The sequence below is a fragment of the Thunnus thynnus genome, chromosome 11 (assembly GCF_963924715.1).
Source record: "Thunnus thynnus chromosome 11, fThuThy2.1, whole genome shotgun sequence".
Taxonomy (NCBI): Eukaryota; Metazoa; Chordata; class Actinopteri; order Scombriformes; family Scombridae; genus Thunnus; species Thunnus thynnus.
Genome location: NC_089527.1, coordinates 25,720,331 through 25,739,426, shown reverse-complemented (window position 1 = coordinate 25,739,426; position 19,096 = coordinate 25,720,331). Strand labels below are relative to the sequence as shown.

At 40.0% G+C, this 19,096-nt stretch overlaps 2 protein-coding genes across 2 annotated transcripts; both read left to right on the top strand.

The window, feature by feature from the left end:
• The first annotated feature begins 7 nt into the window (after window positions 1-7).
• On the top strand, window positions 8-3,302 carry fundc1 (FUN14 domain containing 1). The gene is made up of 5 exons (XM_067604134.1): window positions 8-125; window positions 608-761; window positions 1,661-1,736; window positions 1,852-1,980; window positions 2,474-3,302. The coding sequence occupies exons 1-5, from the start codon at window positions 53-55 to the stop codon at window positions 2,549-2,551; spliced, it is 510 nt and encodes a 169-aa protein (XP_067460235.1). The 5' UTR covers window positions 8-52; the 3' UTR covers window positions 2,552-3,302.
• A 518-nt stretch (window positions 3,303-3,820) lies between these two features.
• efhc2 (EF-hand domain (C-terminal) containing 2) lies at window positions 3,821-14,516 on the top strand. Its single transcript, XM_067604133.1, has 15 exons — window positions 3,821-3,959; window positions 4,465-4,653; window positions 4,991-5,141; window positions 5,412-5,635; window positions 6,343-6,594; window positions 7,434-7,541; window positions 8,178-8,316; window positions 9,176-9,341; window positions 9,468-9,610; window positions 10,081-10,277; window positions 10,413-10,546; window positions 10,961-11,155; window positions 12,223-12,315; window positions 12,594-12,693; window positions 14,295-14,516. Exons 1-15 carry the CDS (start codon window positions 3,918-3,920, stop codon window positions 14,421-14,423), a joined length of 2,262 nt encoding a protein of 753 aa, XP_067460234.1. The 5' UTR covers window positions 3,821-3,917; the 3' UTR covers window positions 14,424-14,516.
• Window positions 14,517-19,096: the final 4,580 nt, after the last annotated feature.

The window sequence follows — 19,096 nt, the reverse complement described above, 5'->3', positions numbered from 1 at the left end:
TTGGCAGAACTACCCCTGCTGTAGTTTCTCTCTTTCTTCGGCCATCCAAATTATGCAAATGACGCCGGACGTGCAGGCAGCTGAGGACAGACCAGCCGTATCCAAAATGGCGAACAGCAACAAGGGTAAGCAGGCCTATAAACTAATGACATCTCAGTCTGGTCCGGGACACCGGCTGTAGTCTAAGCATTAAACAGTCGGGGAGTTTGTTCTTTAACTTTTACCTTACATGTGTGTATCCATAAAACTTTACGTACATGCCGAGACACAGCCCGTTATATAGCTACTAGCGTCGCGTTTATACGTAACGTCGCTGCAGCTGCAGTTGTCTGATCATGCTAACCATCGTTAGGCCCAAAAACTTTTATCAAGTTATCAATGTAGCTAACAATGACGTTAACGTTACCTCTGTCGTGTTGAAAATCCTGTAATGTTAACATTTGAAATGATACAGTATGTTGCAAACCTTTCACAGTGTTGTTAACGATCGTGGTACTTTGGCAGATTAACTTTAAATAGCTAATATTGTCTTGATTAGCCATTCACCACTGCAGGGAAACCCTCGTCCGCTAACTATACCGTTATTGTTTTTTTCATTTACTTAAAGAGCTGGAAGAGGAGATTTATGACAAGGTTGTAGACCTGACAGAATATGCCAAACGTCAGCGATGGTGGAGCCGTGTTTTTGGGAAAAACTCTGGCCCAGTAGCAGAGAAATACTCCGTGGCCACACAGATAGCCATAGGGGGAGTGAGTGGATGGTAAGTATTGTCATTGGAAAGTCATTGTGCCGCCTTCACGTTATGCTCGTTAACTCTAACCTGACTATGGATAAATAACATACATGACAAAAAAAAAAAACCTTTGCAATGGCTCGAAATACCCACTGTACTTACCAATTATGCATATTTATTTAGTTAAAATACAAAATGTGCAGTACATTTCACTCATTACTGTATATTTGAACAGGCTGTTTATACTGTACACAACCATCTACTATATGTTTATAAAGTAATGTCAATAATTTATTTATTTTTACAATTTAATATTATCTTAGCACTCCTTGAACTCTTCACCTCTTTGTACCATTTGTCTCCTGTTTACAGTTCACAGAAATGGTTTCACCTGTATATAGTCATTCCTTTTGTATTGTGTTGTTGTTCTGTGTAAGTACATTGAGAGCCATTAAACCAGAGTCAAATACTTTGTATGTGTGAACATACTTGGCCAATAAAGATGATTCTGATTCTGAAAATAGCCCAGTGCTAAATTAGGTACATCAGACATGATCCCCATGGCCTTGGATTATACTCTGGTTTAACTTTCTCTCACCTTGTCCCATGTATCTCCTTTACCCCTTCTGTGCTTCTGAATGGAGAGGGCTGCAGCAGCAGAATGCCTGACAGAACATACTGTATACACTCAATATGCAGCTAATGCTTTAATGAAACTTAGAAAGACAAAGAAAACCAATTCAGCAATCTCTATTTTTAAATGTGAAAACTGAGCATTAGGGGTATCAGACCAAACTATGTCTGAGTTGTACATAAGATGTGGGGCCATTCACTGTTACACAAACCCTATAGTGATCATTTTAATGACAGTTGAAGTCATTATGCTAGTTTAACCTTCAAGTTCTGTCCCTGATTTTCTTTTTTAGGTGTGCAGGATATCTCTTCCAGAAGGTGGGAAAGGTTGCTGCTACAGCTGTAGGGGGAGGTCTTCTGTTGCTGCAGGTATTCTTTTATTGCTAAGCATAAACATGTATGCATTAAACCTTTCAACAGAGTGAAACATTTTGACAAATCTGCTTTTCAACTAGTTTTCTCTTGTCGGACTCTCTTTCTCCAGATAGCTAACAACAGTGGATATATCCAAGTGGACTGGAAGAGAGTAGAAAAGGATGTCAACAAAGCCAAGAAGCAATTAAAGAAGGGCACCCACAAAGCAGGTCCAGAGTTAAACACATTTGTTGAGAAGGTGAGGCCTCAACATTTTGTGTATTTCTTAATTTTGATTGGCTAATATACAAAGGGCAATAGAAACTTTGCTGTCAGTCTTATAAGAATATGTTTTCATCCTTTCATGTGGGTCAGATGCTAAACTGATCAAACTATTTTAAAACCGAATAAATGTACTGTTAACTTTCCATACTGTAGAACATATTATGAGCTATAGAATAATTTGCAATGAGCTATTCAAGGATCCTGAACTTTCAGACATCCTATACTTACTTCACATTCAGCTTGAGGTTCATATCTTTGAGCTAACTGTTCCAACATGTCAAGGGTGTTAAACTACAGTTCCTGTGAAAGCACACTTTCCACAAGATACTAATTACATTGCACTTTTTAGTGTGGTTCAGGGTGTCCCTGCACTAGAAGGTTTGTCATTGTTGTTTGAATGTGAGTTATATGTCTGTCACAAAGTGTAACTACTTTATATACTGAAACACAGTTTCTGTCTTTTTCAGTCCACAGAATTTGTGAAGAAAAACATTGTTGTCACAAGTGGTTTCGTCGGAGGCTTCCTGCTTGGCCTGGCATCCTAGGTTCTGCCGAATGAGAAGAGCCTGTATTACTTTGATGTCATGAAAACTATAGGGAAAAGTGATAAATTATTGCTGGTTGTTAAATGTGTTGACAGCAAGCTACCAGTTTCCCATTAGCTTGTAGCTATGTGTTTCTACATAAGCTGCACACCCTTCTGTCTACTTCAATACTGGATCTCCACATGACAAGTACTGTGAGTTATGGATGTGGGACTTCTTGGTTAGACCAGAAAGGCCCCCTTAAAACACTCCACTTCCCAGGCCAAATATTAGCACATATCATGCAAAACATGAAGGCCATCAGAATGTTGCAATATTGTCATTTATTTATTTTCACCACACTGACATGGTGCCACTATGAAAGGTTACGCACTGTTATTGATGTCCCTTGTTGTGCATTAACCCGAGCAGCTAAGTGCATGTAGATTTAAATTGAACTTCACATGGCTGGTGGTGTCCAAAGGACTCTGTCGATGCCTGTGTTTAATTTTGCAATTCCAGACATCTTAATCAATCAATCAATCATCTTAAGCGTTAAAACTTGAATTTTATTCGTAAGTGCTGAGAGATATATGATTGCTATGCCTCTTTTAGAGGTGCTATATGTCCGACAGGTTATGTCAGCGTCCCTTGCATCTCTTTTTTTTTAAAATGTATTTTGTTAAGCAATAAATTGAAGCTTGAAGTTCTGAAGGCTGTGGTTTGTCTACTATGTAAGTTTGATGAACAAATAAAAATCAGTTGAACTGTATCATTTATTTCATGACATTTTATGTACAATAGTATAAGTTATGCCTTTTTATGTAAGCCATGAATGATTTTAGAGTTGTAGCATGTTGATTATTTGAACTTTCCACAGATTTCTATGCCCATAATTAAACAGTAAATTAAAATATACATGCTTTGCTGTGCGTGTGTGTGTGTGTGTATATGTATATATATATATATATATATATATATATATATATATATATATATATATATATATATATATAATATACATATACACACATGGCAAAGCATGTATATATATGTGTGTGTGTGTGTCTGTTTAAGAAATAAAAAATGGCTAGAATTTGTCTTCTTCTCAGAAAGATATGGATACATTTTGGATTCACATTTTGAGGTACCCTGGAGTACATATTTTTCCAGAATGTGTATTTGAGACTCATTTTTGCGGCAAGATCTTAATTAAGTTTAGTTAACATAAGTCTAATATTTCGCTGGTTCCTTCTGTTTATGAACTGTTGCTAAGAGACGCCCCTAAACAAAACGCTTCCATGGTTACCAACGACAGACCGTTGAAAATTCACGCCAACTGATTTAAAGAAGACAAAATAATTAACCTGTTTTAAGTATTACCGCCATGGCTTTACCGTTTCTACCTGGCAGTTCTCCCAACAAACACGTAAGTTTGCTGCATTTGGTTTATTTCACACAAATTTTATTTGACTTAGTTCAGGAGCTCATTGGGTTCACGGTTCATTGGTTCATTTTGAGCAAAACAGACAATGTTATGTAATTGCTAACTAAGTAACGCCTTATTTAGCAATTTATCTTGCTGGCGTAATGTAGCTACATGGGTTGACAATGGATACAGCAGAAGTGTTTTGATAGAGTAAACAGTAAGAAAGCAGAAGTGACAAAACAGACCGTTAGAAAAAAAATCATTTGTGCCATTATCATTTTTAAATTGCCTCTAAGCTAACGTTACGTCACTGCTTGCTCTGTATACTCTTTAACCTAGGAGATATGTGTAGCATCATGTTTATGATCATTAATATAATTATCATTTCATGTAATGAGCCCATTACAGTTTTCCTAGATTACTGAAAAGTTAAATTTTCACAGAACGTAATAATTCCACTTAATAAATTGACGGTTGAGAAAATGATTTCTCTTCTTTGCTACAGCTGGGGAAGGAGAGATTCCACAAATCCCAACATTTTGACTACTCCAATGGAGTCCCTATGCTGGTGGGGTCTGAGAAGCCAGGCATTGGAGGAGAGCTGTTGATCGGCCAGAGGTTTAAACCAAAGTATTCCGTCTACCCCAAAGGAGAGGGCAGTGATTTACCATCATGGGTGGCCTTTGACAAACAGGTGAACTGTTTTTCCCCTCCCTGATAAAAGAAGCATCACTGGGTGGACGCATTGATGCAAGATAATATTAATAATATCAAAGTTTTAATATAAAAGTTTTGTCTCATTCAGTTAATATACAGTATAGTTTATTGTTATTTAGTCTACACTTCCAATGGATTATGTTACTGATCAGTGTTTTTACCAACCCTGCATTAGCACTAACATTTGTGCTCACTGTAAAGTCATAAAGGAAACCTTGAACAGCCAATAATCAATTAAATTTAGGTGTTTACATTATGTCTTCCAGCTGTAATTTGGTCAATCTCATTCACAAAAGTCCACTTTGTTCCTCTAGGCTCTGTGTTTTGAAGCATACTCTCAGGAGGCTGTGCCTGAGGCTCAGAATGAGACATACAGAATCAGAAAGTGTAAGATCTACTTCTACCTGGAAGATGATACCATACAGGTGGTCGAGCCAGAGTACAAGAACAGTGGCATCCCTCAAGGTGAAAAAGGATGGTTACCTGTCTTACTGTGATGTCACTGGAAAACTCTTGTGACTGTAGCTTAAGTGAACATATATACATTTTTTTTGTGTGTGCATGATTTCAAATTGTAGCTTGGCCATGAAAATCACTTTTCTGCATTGAATATTACAACTGACTAAATTATAAATTAGCCAAAGTAAACAACAATCACGCTCCATTGATATATGACAAGCAGTTTAATACCTATTTTTTTTATCATGATTTATATGATGTTGTTCTCTGTGACAGGAACACTTATCCGTCGTCAACGTATCCCACTGCCTCCCCCAAACGATGACCATTTCTACAGCATTTTCCATTTCAACATTAACCAACAGATGGTGCTGTACTCTCACACATTCACTCTGACCAACTGTGACACCTTTACAAGGAACTTTCTTACAAAACTTGGGGTGCGCATAAATGACCCCACCACTGTCCCTGATGATCCCTACAGCAACCACCGGGAACAGGTAGGCTTTGAAGTTAGATCATTGTTTTCCCTTTAGACATTCTCATTAAAATAACACAACAGAATCAAGTATTACATATAACATGAATTAAAACCAAAATACAAAAAATATCACCAAAAACAAGAAAATTGTTATGCCGCTCTAAATAATGAGAATCAGGTCACATGTGAGTTTTTTCAGATGAGGGACACAACTACAAATAGTTTCACTGTAAATCAATTTGTAAATCTATATTTTGTAAATACTTGATTAATAATTTAGCTTATAGAACATCTAATCATGGCATATGACCTTCAAAGTGATGTTTTAAGCTGCCTATTTTGTCATGCAAAAACCAAAGAGCATTTACTGATGTAAAACAACTGTATATTATCACACTGGAGGTGCTGGAACCAGCAAATGTTTGAGATTTTTGGGGGCAATTATTCACTTTAATAATAGGGGTTTATTTGTTGTTTTTGTGTTTTAGTATTTTTAATTTTTTGGATCATGTAATCAGCTTATCATTTCAACATTCCTGCCCTGCTGATGGTGATGCCCAATTCAAAAAATACCAATACCTAACATTGAAGAAAATTATTGCCAAAACAAAAAAAAGTTTTTTTTTTATTGGCGTGGAGTGACAGTACATAACGACAGAAGTTCCAGGTCTCATATGCATGTTTGATGGTATCAGTTACTCTTCTTTCAAATGTTCCCTCATCCAGATTGAGAAAAGTATGAGGCCACTTCGGCCGTATGAGAGGCGCGACACTCTGAAGCAGTTCTTGGACCATGACCGCAAAGTCCTGCGTTTCTTCTGCTTCTGGGATGACACAGAGACTGTGTTTGGGGACCTGCGGGAGCTCATAATGCACTACTTCCTGGCTGATGACACCATAGAGATCCATGAGGTCATCTCCCCAAACTCTGGGAGAGATACTGTGCCCAAATTCCTCCGCCGCAGCAAACTGCCTAAGGTGAGGCATCACGAAGGGAGTAGTTCAAAGAGAGTCCCCTGGGAGTGGGGAGAGGAGGGTTAATAAATATTAGAAAAACTTGAATTCATACTGGTCATGGAAATTCATGAATAGTTTAGAATTTAGAGGTAAAAAAAAATCCCAGACAGGAAAAGTCTGACAATTTGATAATTTCACAAGGAATGTAAGGAAAATGTAGGTAGTACATGAATGTTGCAGAATATATTTCACAGTTTGTTTCATAAATTTTGGCACATTCAGTTTTTACCATTAGCATATTTTTGCATTTATTGGTGGTTCTTCCAAACCTAGAGGTTTGCAGTGCCTCTCTTTCTGGTTGGATGACTTCTTTTCATCTCTCTCCCACCATCCCTCCCTTCACCGAGACCTCATTCACTCTGACAGGACTGCTGTAGCATCCAGTCCCCCTCAAGCATTTTGGCTTTCTCCTCCAGTTACTGACTGAAGTCTAATTCATCTTGAAAGACAGCCAGGCCTCAATCACATGTGTGTGTGTGTGTGTGTTTTCAGTCCAGTAATTTTGTTTATTCTGATGCCTTTGATTAAATGTCAGCCCTAAAGGTTGACCACAATCCACCATCCAATGGGAAATCATCACCCCCTTAATGACAGATCACTTCTTTATTCTGTCAGTCTGTCTCTCCCTCTTTTATTTTTTCAGTCCCTTCCCCCTCTCTCATTTCTCTTTCTTCCGGTAAATTTAAGGTGTGTGCATCTGTGTTTGCATGCAGAATGGTCGGTTTTATGAAGATGTTGTAAAACATGTTTTGTGTAACAGTTTCTGCCTTTTTCTGCCATTTTTTGTTATTTCTTTACAGCATGCTCCATCACAAATTAAGCAGCCTGGAGCGCTCGCGGACCGTACAGTGCTCAATGTGTTTGCCTCCACGAGTCAGGGGAAACACTACATACTGGACAGCCTCAAAGTATGTCCTGTCTCAACCACGCTCACACTGAATATCGTGCTGACATGAAAACAAGTAAAAGAAATGATAAATGAAAAATGAAATGATATTTGAGGGATCTCAAAGAGTCTTGGCAGCAAGGGAGACGGTCCTGTAACCTAGAGGTTGCAGCACTGGCAGTATGGCTCAAACAAGCTACACTACATGTCCAAAAGTATGTAGACATCCTATTTCAATTTATGGAATCAATTTTATCAATTTTAGTTCTAATTATGTCTGTGAGTCATGCCTTATCATCCAACATCAGTGCCAAATCTCACTAATGTTCTTTCAGCTGGATGGGAGCAAATCCCTGCATCCAGGTTCCAAAGTCTTGTTGAAATCTTTCCTTGATGAGTGGAGGCGGTTATAGCAGCAATTGATTATGGAATAAGATAATCAACACTCACATATGAGTATAATGCTGAGGTGTCCACATACTTTTGGCCATATAGTGTATTGTGTGAGCTTGTACCAGAAACTCAACGTTCACAGGTTTGAACACAGTGATTTTTAGCAGTCATGCAACCTCTCAAATAAGTGTTAGTTTAGCTAAATTTAATATCTTCAACAAGTGTTTTCTCAGATGTGGTGTCCGCTCTCTTTTGTTTCCTGCAGACAGGAGCCGTCCATGAGGAGTTTTATAAGGCCTGTGATCTGATGGTTGGTGGGGAGGTGAATGTGTGGGGCAGGAGAGTGATTATCTCTGACTGTGATGACTTCACCAAAGACTACTATCGCTCCAATTATGGCATAGGTAATCAGTATTGTAATGTGATTTTTTTTTTAAATTTTAAGAGTGGTTTCAAAAGTGTTTGTATCTGTACAAAAAAGCAAACCTGATGTGATATAACAAATGTAATTTAATTATTCACATAGACTTTTCCTCATCCTATGGCAGTTGACATTTAAATCTTTAGTTTTCTGTTCTTCTGTTTTCATGCCTGCATTATATCAATTTTACCACCTGGGGGCAGTAAGAGCAAAGATCATCAAGGGCTAGTACCTTCCTGAATAACTGAATCCTGAGTCTTACGACACAGCAAATCTTCGCTCATGAAATATTTGTTCATAATGTAGTTTTGGAAATAAGTACTATGACAAGTGAAGGTACCCCTGTAACAGAATGTATGTTTTGTGCCACTTAGTGGCCTGTATGTAAGGTTTTAGTCCCCTTGGTCAGTCCTTGATTGATGGATATTCTACATAGAAGCAATAACAAAGTTCAGCACCACTGTCTGACCGACATTAGATACCAGGGCCCTCCAGTGCTTGTATTTCTCCCTGTCTACACAGTCAAAGGCATTGGGGACCACAAAAGGCACACTGCTCCCCAGCAGTAGTAACCCAAGCTGGGCCGGGGTGTGTCTGCCACCCTGGGCAGGTTTTGGGGCTCGCTGCATTAGTCACAGTAGTAACCCAGGCGAGGCCCCCAGTGATGGAAGGTCCTGTCTGACTCTCAGCAGTCAGAGGTCAGTTCAGGGTCACCGTCAGCCCTGGCTGCTGTGCTCCTACATGGATGGATTACCTGCCGCCCTCTGATCATTTCAACTCTCCTCCTGGATTTCTTTCTTCATTTAAGTGTTTTGTCTTTTTTTTCTCCTTCTTCCTTCCAGAGGACTTTACTCCAGTGCAGTACAAAGCTCCCCCACTCCCTAAGCCCCCGAGGCCTATGCCCCCCTACAACGGCTTTGGCTCAGAAGAGGACTCACTAAGCTCCTGCCAGGGCCTGCTGCCCAAGCCCCCACAGAAAGATTTCCGCAAATTTATGGAGAAAGACAGGTTGGATGACTTGTGGTCACAGCCACAATCAAATTACACACTGAAATACCTGTGTCTGTGTGTGAGTGCGTATATGTTTGTGTGTCAGTGGTGGCCCCCATCTCTCATGTGTATATGTCCCTCTAGATGTGGCCTAGACAGTAATGTGCTGAACTTCCGTGCTAAGATGGTGACCAATGATGAGGTTGACAGAGACAGAGTGTTCATCATCTCCCTCTACCTCTGCGATGACTCCATCAGTGTGTTTGAACGCTCTCAGAGGAATTCAGGTAGAAATGTCTGGACCATAGGCAGAACTGCTCCCAGGACTTAGATACAAATCTATGACTCTCGTGGCAAGCATTTTATTTGTCAGATTCAGTTTCCATTTCCAGAATCTTTTCAAAACAGATGACATTTAGCTCACACACCTACTTTTTCAGGGATGGAAATGTTCCAATCAACGTAAATCAGCATTTGACAGTATTTATTACAGTGCAAGATGAATAGTATGTCATGGCTTCAGGGACTTTTCAGCATGATCTCAAAATGTGATATCCAACCAATGATGAAAACAATATGAGTAGACATTTAGATTTAGTATAGATTTGAATTGAATTCATAAGTTAGAACATGTTTAAAAGGTTATTTATGTTCATTTTCAATCAATCTAAAAGAACAATGTTCCAACAGAATCAGTAAAATCAAGAACTCACACTTTTTTCTTTTGTCCCTCCCTCTCTCACACATTGTGTACCAGGTGTGCTCGGGGGTAAGTTTCTGGAGCGCCGTCGTGTAAAGAAGCCAGGCCAGGAGTTGTTTAAGAGCCAGCTGTCTGAGTACTTTACAGCTCAGGATCTGTACGTCGGAACTACCCTCTGCATCAACAACAAGAACTTCCAACTTCTGGATGCAGATGAATACACCTTCAACTACATGGAGCAACATGCTGAGGAGGTGGGGAAGGAACTGGGGAAGCCTCCAAACCATCACCTGTTAGCTGTGTATTGCTATCAAACAGTTATCTTTTCCTTTGGGGTTAATTAATTCTATGTGATTAAAGATTGCATGTTTGTGTTTAATTGTCTAAAGTTCCCGAAAGCCAACATGGGCAACATCCTTAGTAAACTACGCTTGGTTCCGGAGGAGAAACAGAGTGAGATCAGGAAGTTTCTGGCTCTCAGTGATCCCAGCAACACTGGCTTCATATCCTATGAGTCATTCAGGTACAGTAGCACAGCAAAAAAAACATATGTGGACAAAAAACTCAAAATTAGGTCCACTCAATATGTATATAAGATCTAACATGTAAGATCTGATGACCCAAAACCTCCTTCACAGGTGCTCAGATGGTGATGATAAAGTGTAATGCTAATAACAATTCTACATTAGTACAACCAGGAATAACAGTGTCACAGGAAGCTTGGATAGTGACATAGAGATACAAATGATATCAGATAATTCAAAGAATGCAAATATTACAAGAGGAGGTGACTTGCTTGGTAATCTGCTCCTTGCAAAGGAAGTAAATGAAAATTCTTCACACATTGGAGTTACAGTTGGGAGTGTGAGATCTTATGTCCTATCAATTTGTATGTGTTATTTTCATGTGTGCATGCGTGTGATTGCATGCACCACAGGGGCCTGCTGATGGGTCTGGAGTGCGGGCTGTCAGAGCATGAGGTGCTGGTTCTGGGCCGATGTTTCTCAGTGCGCGAACAGCCTGAGGTGGACGTAGGGCTGATGCTGGCTGTGGCCCAGGACTTCCTCAAGAAGAAGCACTTTGAAGAGCTCCCTGACATGGCCAGAGCCTTCATACACCATGACCGACACAAGTAGGCGGGTTCACACGCACCACACACACGCAGGAAAACACACAGATGTTTGCTTGAGACAAAATACTGTTGCAACAGGAACACACAGGCACAAACACGCACAGGGAGATAGCGCCACAAGACATCAATCGTGCAGTCAGTGGCCCCATATCTCAGAGCAACGATTAGTTCCAGCAGTGCAAGAGTGGAGCATTGGAACCAGATGGACCCTAAAGACCTGTATGGCATGTAGCTTTGCAGGCCAGAAAGGACACACACACACTTGTTTTTTCTCTGTGTTTCTTCCCATCTGTCGCCTTCCTTCTTTGCTTCCTTTTTGTGCATAAAATCACATGTTTACAGTTTTTTACAATTTGTTACACACATTTCTCAATACTGAGTTGACTTTTTCAAAACTCTTCTCTCTCTCCCTTTCAAAACTGTAATTCATGTACACTATATACAATCCTCCCATCCATATGCAGGAGACCTGTAACGTGGGTTGGGTTATCTGAAGCAAATGAATGGTCAACGGTGCCACAAGGTCAAGCTGGCTTGTCTGTTTATGTGGCCGCGTTGACACACTCAGTTAGTGTCAGATTGTTCATCATCATCCCTGTAATGAAGATGGCATGACAAGAATGTCTGGCATCACTGTGGAAAACAACTGTGGTCATAGAGGACAAGCATCCTCTGCTTCACACACTCATCGTCCTTGTACAAATTCAGTTTTGGACATTTTCTATAAACACTACATTGATGCAGTATAAGTGGTAGCTTTTTTTACATTTCAACAAAGGCCAGCTCATGTTGCTGCAGATGGCATATATGCTGCCCTGATAGTACTGACTAATGATGACATCCTGCTCAGCAGTTGTCAAAATGAAGTTTGCATGAAGTTATCAAAATATCCAGAGTGTGGATTATTTTCAGTTTAAAGTAGATTCAAGCCTCTAAGGAGCTTACGTATTTTCTTTGAGGATCATTCAAATATCCCAATACAAACAGACAAGAAGCTTGATGTGGGTCCAAATCCCTACAGCAGTTTGACTTGGCTTTTTTCTTATGCTGGATACCTGTGTCTCCAGAACCGGCCGACTCTCCACCAAAGAGACAAGGACCATCTGTAAGGCCTTCCAGCTTCCCCTGCCTGAGAACCTGCTCGGAAGTCTGCTTAGGAAGTAAGAGCCCACTAATCACAGCCCAGTTCAGGTTTCAACCGTTCAAGGTCCCACAGCATTTTTAGAATGATTTTGAATTATTCATTTCCGCTGATTATAAAATATAGGCCAGTTCTTTGCCAAGAAAATTTTTTCTTGGCATACCTGAAAAATCTCTGAACCAGTATTAAAGATGAATACCACTAAAACTAACCACTGGAACAACTGCATCTTTGTTATCTAAAGGTTTCTACGTAGTATGTACGTCCAGTTTTAATGTGGATGCATGTCTGCTGTAGGTTTGCAGATGGAGACGAGGTTGACTACCATGCCTTCCTGGCTGGCATTAACTGGGTAGAGCACCCTTCTCCCCCAGTAATGCCAGAAGACATCTTAAAGGTAAGAGAGAGGAACATTAGTAATGGTGATATATAAGATAAAAGCAGCAGAATAGTGGACCTAGAAAAAGGGGTAACTTTTTCAGATGAGAATGAATCAGGAAAAACACAGTAAGTGATTCACAGTGTGTGCAGAGATTTTTAAATAGTTGTAATTGAAAATCAATCTACATCTTACATCTTATCTGTGATGACTCAGTAGGTAAGTGAGCCAAAGCAGAATCAAGTGAGTGGAAAGAAATGGTAAAAAAGGACACAAGAACAATTTATTGTGCATGGAAAATAACTTGAGACATACACACACACACACACACAGGTGGTCAGAAAGGAAGGAAGTAGCTCCTTTGTTCTTCTTTCTTGCATTTGTATCTTTCCAATGTAATGCTGATTTTGCATGCTATGCCTCAGCCAAAGCTAAACTGAAACAGGTGAGCAGGAGAGACACACACCATGGCATGACAACAAAGGGAGACCAGCATGGACAGAATAAATCAATCAATCAATCAATCAATCAATCAATCAGTCAGTCAAACTTTATTTATAAAGCACCTTTCAAACAAATCAAATGCAATTCAAAGTGCTTTACAAGGGACTGACAAAACATAGGATGTTATAATAAAAGATTAATAATAAAAGATAATACAAGCAATAAAAATAATGTGAAATAACAATGAGATGTTAATAAAATGAAATAGAATAAAATGAATAATGATCAACAATAAAATGTTGATAAAACAAAAATAAAATATAAATAAATAAAATTATAAAACACTACATAAAGCCAGACTAAATAGATGGTTTTTAGTTTACATTTAAAAATGTCAATATATGTTTAAGCTCCTCTCAGATCAATTTATTGTGCATGGAAAATGACAGAATGAGCGTGGACTGAATGTGTGTGTGTGCGCGCGCGCGCACTGACCCAGCACTTACTTAATTCTAAATTTTCCTCTGTTACTGGTTTCCAGCTGCTCTTTGCTTCGTCCGGGTTCTAAGCCCAAACTAGTCTCTCAGTCTCTGCTCAGCTACTCTGCCTTCCTCACAAAGCTCCAAGATAAACCCCTAAGAAGACTGAAAATTTGCCCCTGAACCTCGTGCTGCACAGTATCACAAGTATTCTGTCTCAAAGTGAACACTTGACAGGAGTGTCATGTTGATTGCCCCTAACTGACTAACTGGTTCCTGGGTACCTTTTTTGTCTTTGCTGCAATCCATATGCTTTTTAGTATTGCTAATTTTCATGTTATCTATTATTTTCTATTGGCTCTTGTGCACTAGTCTTAAAAGAAGCTCTGTTTTCTGGGTATGAGGTTTAACCACTGTAATGGAGGTTAAGGACAACCCTATTTTTAACTACTTTTAAACAAGTCAATGACAATTAGATAAACACTGACAATTTAATGTGCTTTTCAAGTTGTATAAATTACATGAAACAAATAATTAGACAATACAAGAGAGATCTATCACAGAGAAAGAATAACAAAGTCACAGTATTATAAGTTATGTATGGATAGTAAAACCAAAGTAGAGACTAAAAGATAAATTATTGGCAACAAGTATTTTAATGTTGTTTAGTGAGCTGTGTGTTCCTGTCGTCTCCAGTTTGATCTGAACTCGAGGTTTGAGGACAATGGATCTGCACTGAAAAACGTCAACTACACTGCCCTGCTGCATGACGTATTCATCAGCGTCTCCAACAACGATGACCCAACAGCCGTCACCTCAGCATAGACACACACAAGGAGGTGAAACGATTCTGCGTCACTAATACATACATGTACTACTCGCTCCTTAAGTAAAGAACATGGCACATCAGCTAACCAACATCTGTGTTTTCATTGTGTTTTATAATGGAGATGTGTAAAACTACACAGGGGGGGTGCAAAGTGTGTGCGTAATTTGTAGTTTGTAGTTTGTTTTCCTGTATATCAATAATTTAGCAGTAGTGGTCTGTTCAAGTGCAAGCTAACATAATCCAGTTAACTTGAAAATTGACGCTTTAGGGTGGGAAAGTTTTAGAACACAGATGCTTTTTGATGTGCTTGTGTGTTTACATGAGTTGTTGTCAATCCCTAAACGACAGTAAAAGACACAAGGCGTTAAAGCAGAACCATATTGCAGCTCTGGGCAGTGCACACATTATGATTACAGGGTATTACGCTATATCCTCCAGCACTGTGCTAAGTTGATAAGGGAGAAAATTGCCCTTTGAATGAATGATGTGTGCTATATGCTGACGGTATGCTGGCTAAAACCTCCAGCAAGACAGAAGCCATCCATACTGTCAGCCCACAGCTGTGGAAACCAGACATACTGTAGATAAGCTCTAGAGAGTCCAAAAGCCAGAATGTCTATCCAGGTCACCGAGACCACATTTCTTTATCATCAGAGCTAAATCTCATGTGTGGAGCTGGAAACGTAGAATCGTAGAATAGTTATTTTATTTCCTTTCTGTTTCCTTTTATCGCTGAAGAACACTTGATTGATATTCTTTGAGTCTTTTTTCTTTATTATGGGTTTATTGTTGATGATGTTCAGTTATATTAAACAGAGATAAAATATAAGGGAGAATATTGTTAAAGGTTAAAGGAACTTCGCCCTCAATATGTGTTTGGCTATCTGTGTGTGACGGTCACTGTGAGACTATAAAAAAAAACACAGGTGGGTCAGGTTGAGGCACCACTGTAATCAGAGCCTGCATGGCAAATTCTGGTAAGGGGATAAGTCAAACATTAGGTAATCAAGCACCCAAATCCCCTCCATATAACCAGCGCACACATACACACTCACATCAAACACACACCCCTCCTGACTCACCCCCTTCACACTTAGCACAGAAACAGTGCATTACATCACCCAGGGCATTATCAGGTCCTCAGCGTCTGCTTTCGCACGTACTAAAATATTAGCTTCCCCCAGTCACCCACTACCAAAACACAAAGGGTGATGTCGATGCGGTTGGTGGTGACGGGGAGCTTCCTCGGTGCATACTTAGCCTTTTTTTTTTTGCCATTCTAAAACACAGTGTGTGAGAGAAAGAGAGAGAGAGAGAGAGAGAGAGAGAGGGTGAGAGGACAGTGAGGGAGGTACTTCCACACCCCCCTCCTCATCCAACCCTCCTTCTCTTCCTGTCAGTCTCTGTCTCTTTGCTTCACACACCCACACATCCCATTTTCTGCCATGTCATGCTCTGTGGCACAGCAACAGAAAATTGTGTGAATTGCATCCTCATCATTGGTCTTTGTAATCTGGTTGCGATATATAATGTACAGAATATCATTTAGGATTAGATCGGTATGTTGTTTTTCATATATACTGTTAATTATAGGATAAGACTGACATTATTATCTATTTGTCGTTCTATAAATAAATCCCATGAAAAGACCGAAGCCAACAACATGTTAGTCCATCTCTCAATACTTTCTAAATATCCGGCCCTGTCCGTGGATCTCAGCACCAAGCTGTATCAATATATGGTTTTAAAGTTTTTAAAAAGGGTAAATATTTTCCTAAAACAGCTGGGCACTGTAATCTTTAGCAAACGTTACTCAAACAGGAGTAAATAGTGCATTTGTTTGGGATTATTTTCAGTTGCAGATTTGATGCCTACGTACAGCAGCAGGACAGTGTATTTGGGACTGAGTCAAAACAACAGTGTCACAGTGCAGCTCATTGGCATGTTTTCAACAGTTTTTGGACAACAATGGGGTCTATTACACACAGGAATAAGCTATATCAGGCTTGGATAAACACTTGGTAGTAGGATCAATTCATGGATGGTTTTGATCTTTTCATGGATTTGTTGACAACGAGGCAAATGTAGAATATCACCAGCCTTATCTTTTAATAAATATGTCTTTGTTAATTAGGATATACAGGACATCCTGGTGGTTGAGTAGCTCATACCATGTAACCGTGTCTTCATATGAACATTCTTTCAAATAACTACATGATTCTAATGCAACATTGATCTGGTTTCGCATAAAGGATTGCTTCAGTGCGATTATCTTTTTAACGGAGAATGTTGACATGTTTGTATTTGTACTAGTATCAGCCTTTAAGAAATCATTTTTTCCTACGGAAACTACCACGCTGACTAACATGGGAATCGAAACTTTAAACGGGGATAAAACGAGCATGAATCACCCTCCCTGACGGTGTCTCCTCTCAGCATGCCATGTTTTGTTGATGCAGTTTGAGAGACTACTTTCTGTTGTTTCTGTCTCCGCTCAGCAGAAAGAGAACATGGAGGCTTGTTGTAAAGAGTCTGGTTCTCTTGTTTTGCTCCCATTCCACTTTACTGCTGTTCTGCTCAGGACCACTGCACTGTAAAAACTGATATACAGGAAGGTCATAAATGTCTCTGGGGTTAAGAGGATCCGCGTGTGTTTGTGTTCTTGCAAGTATGTGTGTGTGCGCACGCATGCGGATGTGCGTGATGGGCTTAATGCAAGTCTGATGGAGTCATGGCTAATCTATGAAGTCTAAACAGATATCTGAGAACAAGAGGGGAAAAGTCTCTGTTTACTGGCTGCATGCCCCTCTTTTCTCATGACAACAAATCCTAAACCTGGAAGTGCACAGACACAAACAAACACATCACAGAACACCTGCATGCAGAGGTTTTTCTCAGAACTGTTCTCCCAGAGCAGCAATGTTGGCCCTACACTTCACTCTGAATAAACTTCTAGTAGGCTAATTGATGTCATGTCGTGAGTCTTGTTTTAATTTGATCGCTCCAATTGATTGTTACGCAATTTAAATATCTCATTCGGGGTAGTTTTTGAGCAAGTAAATTTGACATATTTCTACATTTAAAATTGATTTGCACAGTTTGTTTCTTAATTGATCACAAACAAAAATGTTGGCCTGTTTTTAGAAATTTTGACATTTAATAGCATCAGAAAACACTCTTAACTTTTAGTTGTTTAGTTGTTTAGTATTTGCCCAATGAATGACATTTGGGTTACAGATTGTTCCTTTAACATGAAAAAACATGTATTAATGAGAAAATAAACTTTCAAACAGTGCATTTTGTGTAGACACACAGTTTAGTACTCTCTTGGCAAAAACGTGTGTCTACCTACCTACCTATTGGCTCCTTATTAAGAAGTCAGTTAGAGCTGGAGCCCGTCACTGTCCCAGGAGGGCTGTATAAAGAGTTGGAGCAGCCTGCTAAGTGTTTGCTGTCTGGGCCAGACTGAAGGCCCTCTTTAACGGCACTTCTATAGAGATGAAGAGAGTTAAGCAGACTGTTTTTGGCCACTCTCCTTCATTCCAGTGATTCCTCAGTGCCTATGGGCATTGGCACAGAGAGAGGGTGTGGAGGGGGAGAGGACTGAGGCTTAGACCCTGCTTTACAGGGTCAGCCACTGCCCCAGGTGCACATGGGGAAACACTTAGCCGCTCTCTCATTGTTCCATATGTCCCTCTATCTGTCTCAGAATTTTTCACTTTCTCTCTTTCATCCCTCTTGCTTTCTTTCTCAACCAGTCCCCCACCCAGGGCTGCTGTTGTCGTTCCACGCGCAGTATCATGCTCTACAATGTATATGTGTGTGTGCACATGAGTGTTAAGATCATCAGTTGCACTGTGGTCTGCACTCACCGCATCCTCATCGCCGTCTGAGGAGTGTAGCTTCTCTTTGGTACCGGTGTTTTATTCCTGTACCAGACATTATCCCTCTATTCTGAACGCTTGTACTGTGCACTCAAAAACCGGACCTGGTACACTCATCAAACATTAGTTGTCTTTGGCAGCTGCTGTCACATTACTTTACCTGTTCAAAAAAAGAGAAAGTTATTCTACACCGGCTGTAAATTATAACTATGGGACTATTTTGTTAGACTTTTGGCTCCCAGCGGAGGCCATTTTTGAGGCAAACATGCCTGTTTTTCTGTTGCACACCGGTCCACATAAATCTCCCAAAATTATAGCCCACTTACATTTTTTTCATGTAGCTTAAAATAAGGCTGGAAATCAATCTTCCAAATGAAGACTGAATATGTCTGTGCTCCATCAGTCAGTCCACAGCTTTTTTACTTCTCACAGATAATACAAACCGGCTTGAAATAAGCTTTCCTGCACTGAGGGAAAGACCAGAGAGCTTTAGCTGAAAACTGACAGAGGGAGATATTTAACTCTTAAGGTAGGGGACCAGAATTGGTGAAAATCCAGGAATTTTATTCTATCATGTCAGCCCAAATTCTTCTACAATGGAACAAGCAATAAACGTGGTTGGCCATGCCCACAGGCCAGTCAGTGTGTGATTGAGCTGTGACGTGACCCTGCCCGGCTAATCCCGTTCTGATGAGGAGATGACTCATGTCACGTCAGGTCCAGTCACATCACTGTTCCCGCTGCTCGTGGGGACAGCGTGTCGGGTTGCCTCCAGCAAAGGTGGG

Coding starts and splice junctions, on each gene's coding strand:
- fundc1 (XM_067604134.1), top strand. CDS start 53: ATGCAAATGACGCCGGACGTGCAGGCAGCTGAGGACAGACCAGCCGTA. Junction 126..607: donor AATGGCGAACAGCAACAAGG/GTAAGCAGGCCT, acceptor ATTTACTTAAAG/AGCTGGAAGAGGAGATTTAT. Junction 762..1,660: donor ATAGGGGGAGTGAGTGGATG/GTAAGTATTGTC, acceptor TTTCTTTTTTAG/GTGTGCAGGATATCTCTTCC.
- efhc2 (XM_067604133.1), top strand. CDS start 3,918: ATGGCTTTACCGTTTCTACCTGGCAGTTCTCCCAACAAACAC. Junction 9,611..10,080: donor ACGCTCTCAGAGGAATTCAG/GTAGAAATGTCT, acceptor ATTGTGTACCAG/GTGTGCTCGGGGGTAAGTTT. Junction 10,278..10,412: donor TGGAGCAACATGCTGAGGAG/GTGGGGAAGGAA, acceptor AATTGTCTAAAG/TTCCCGAAAGCCAACATGGG.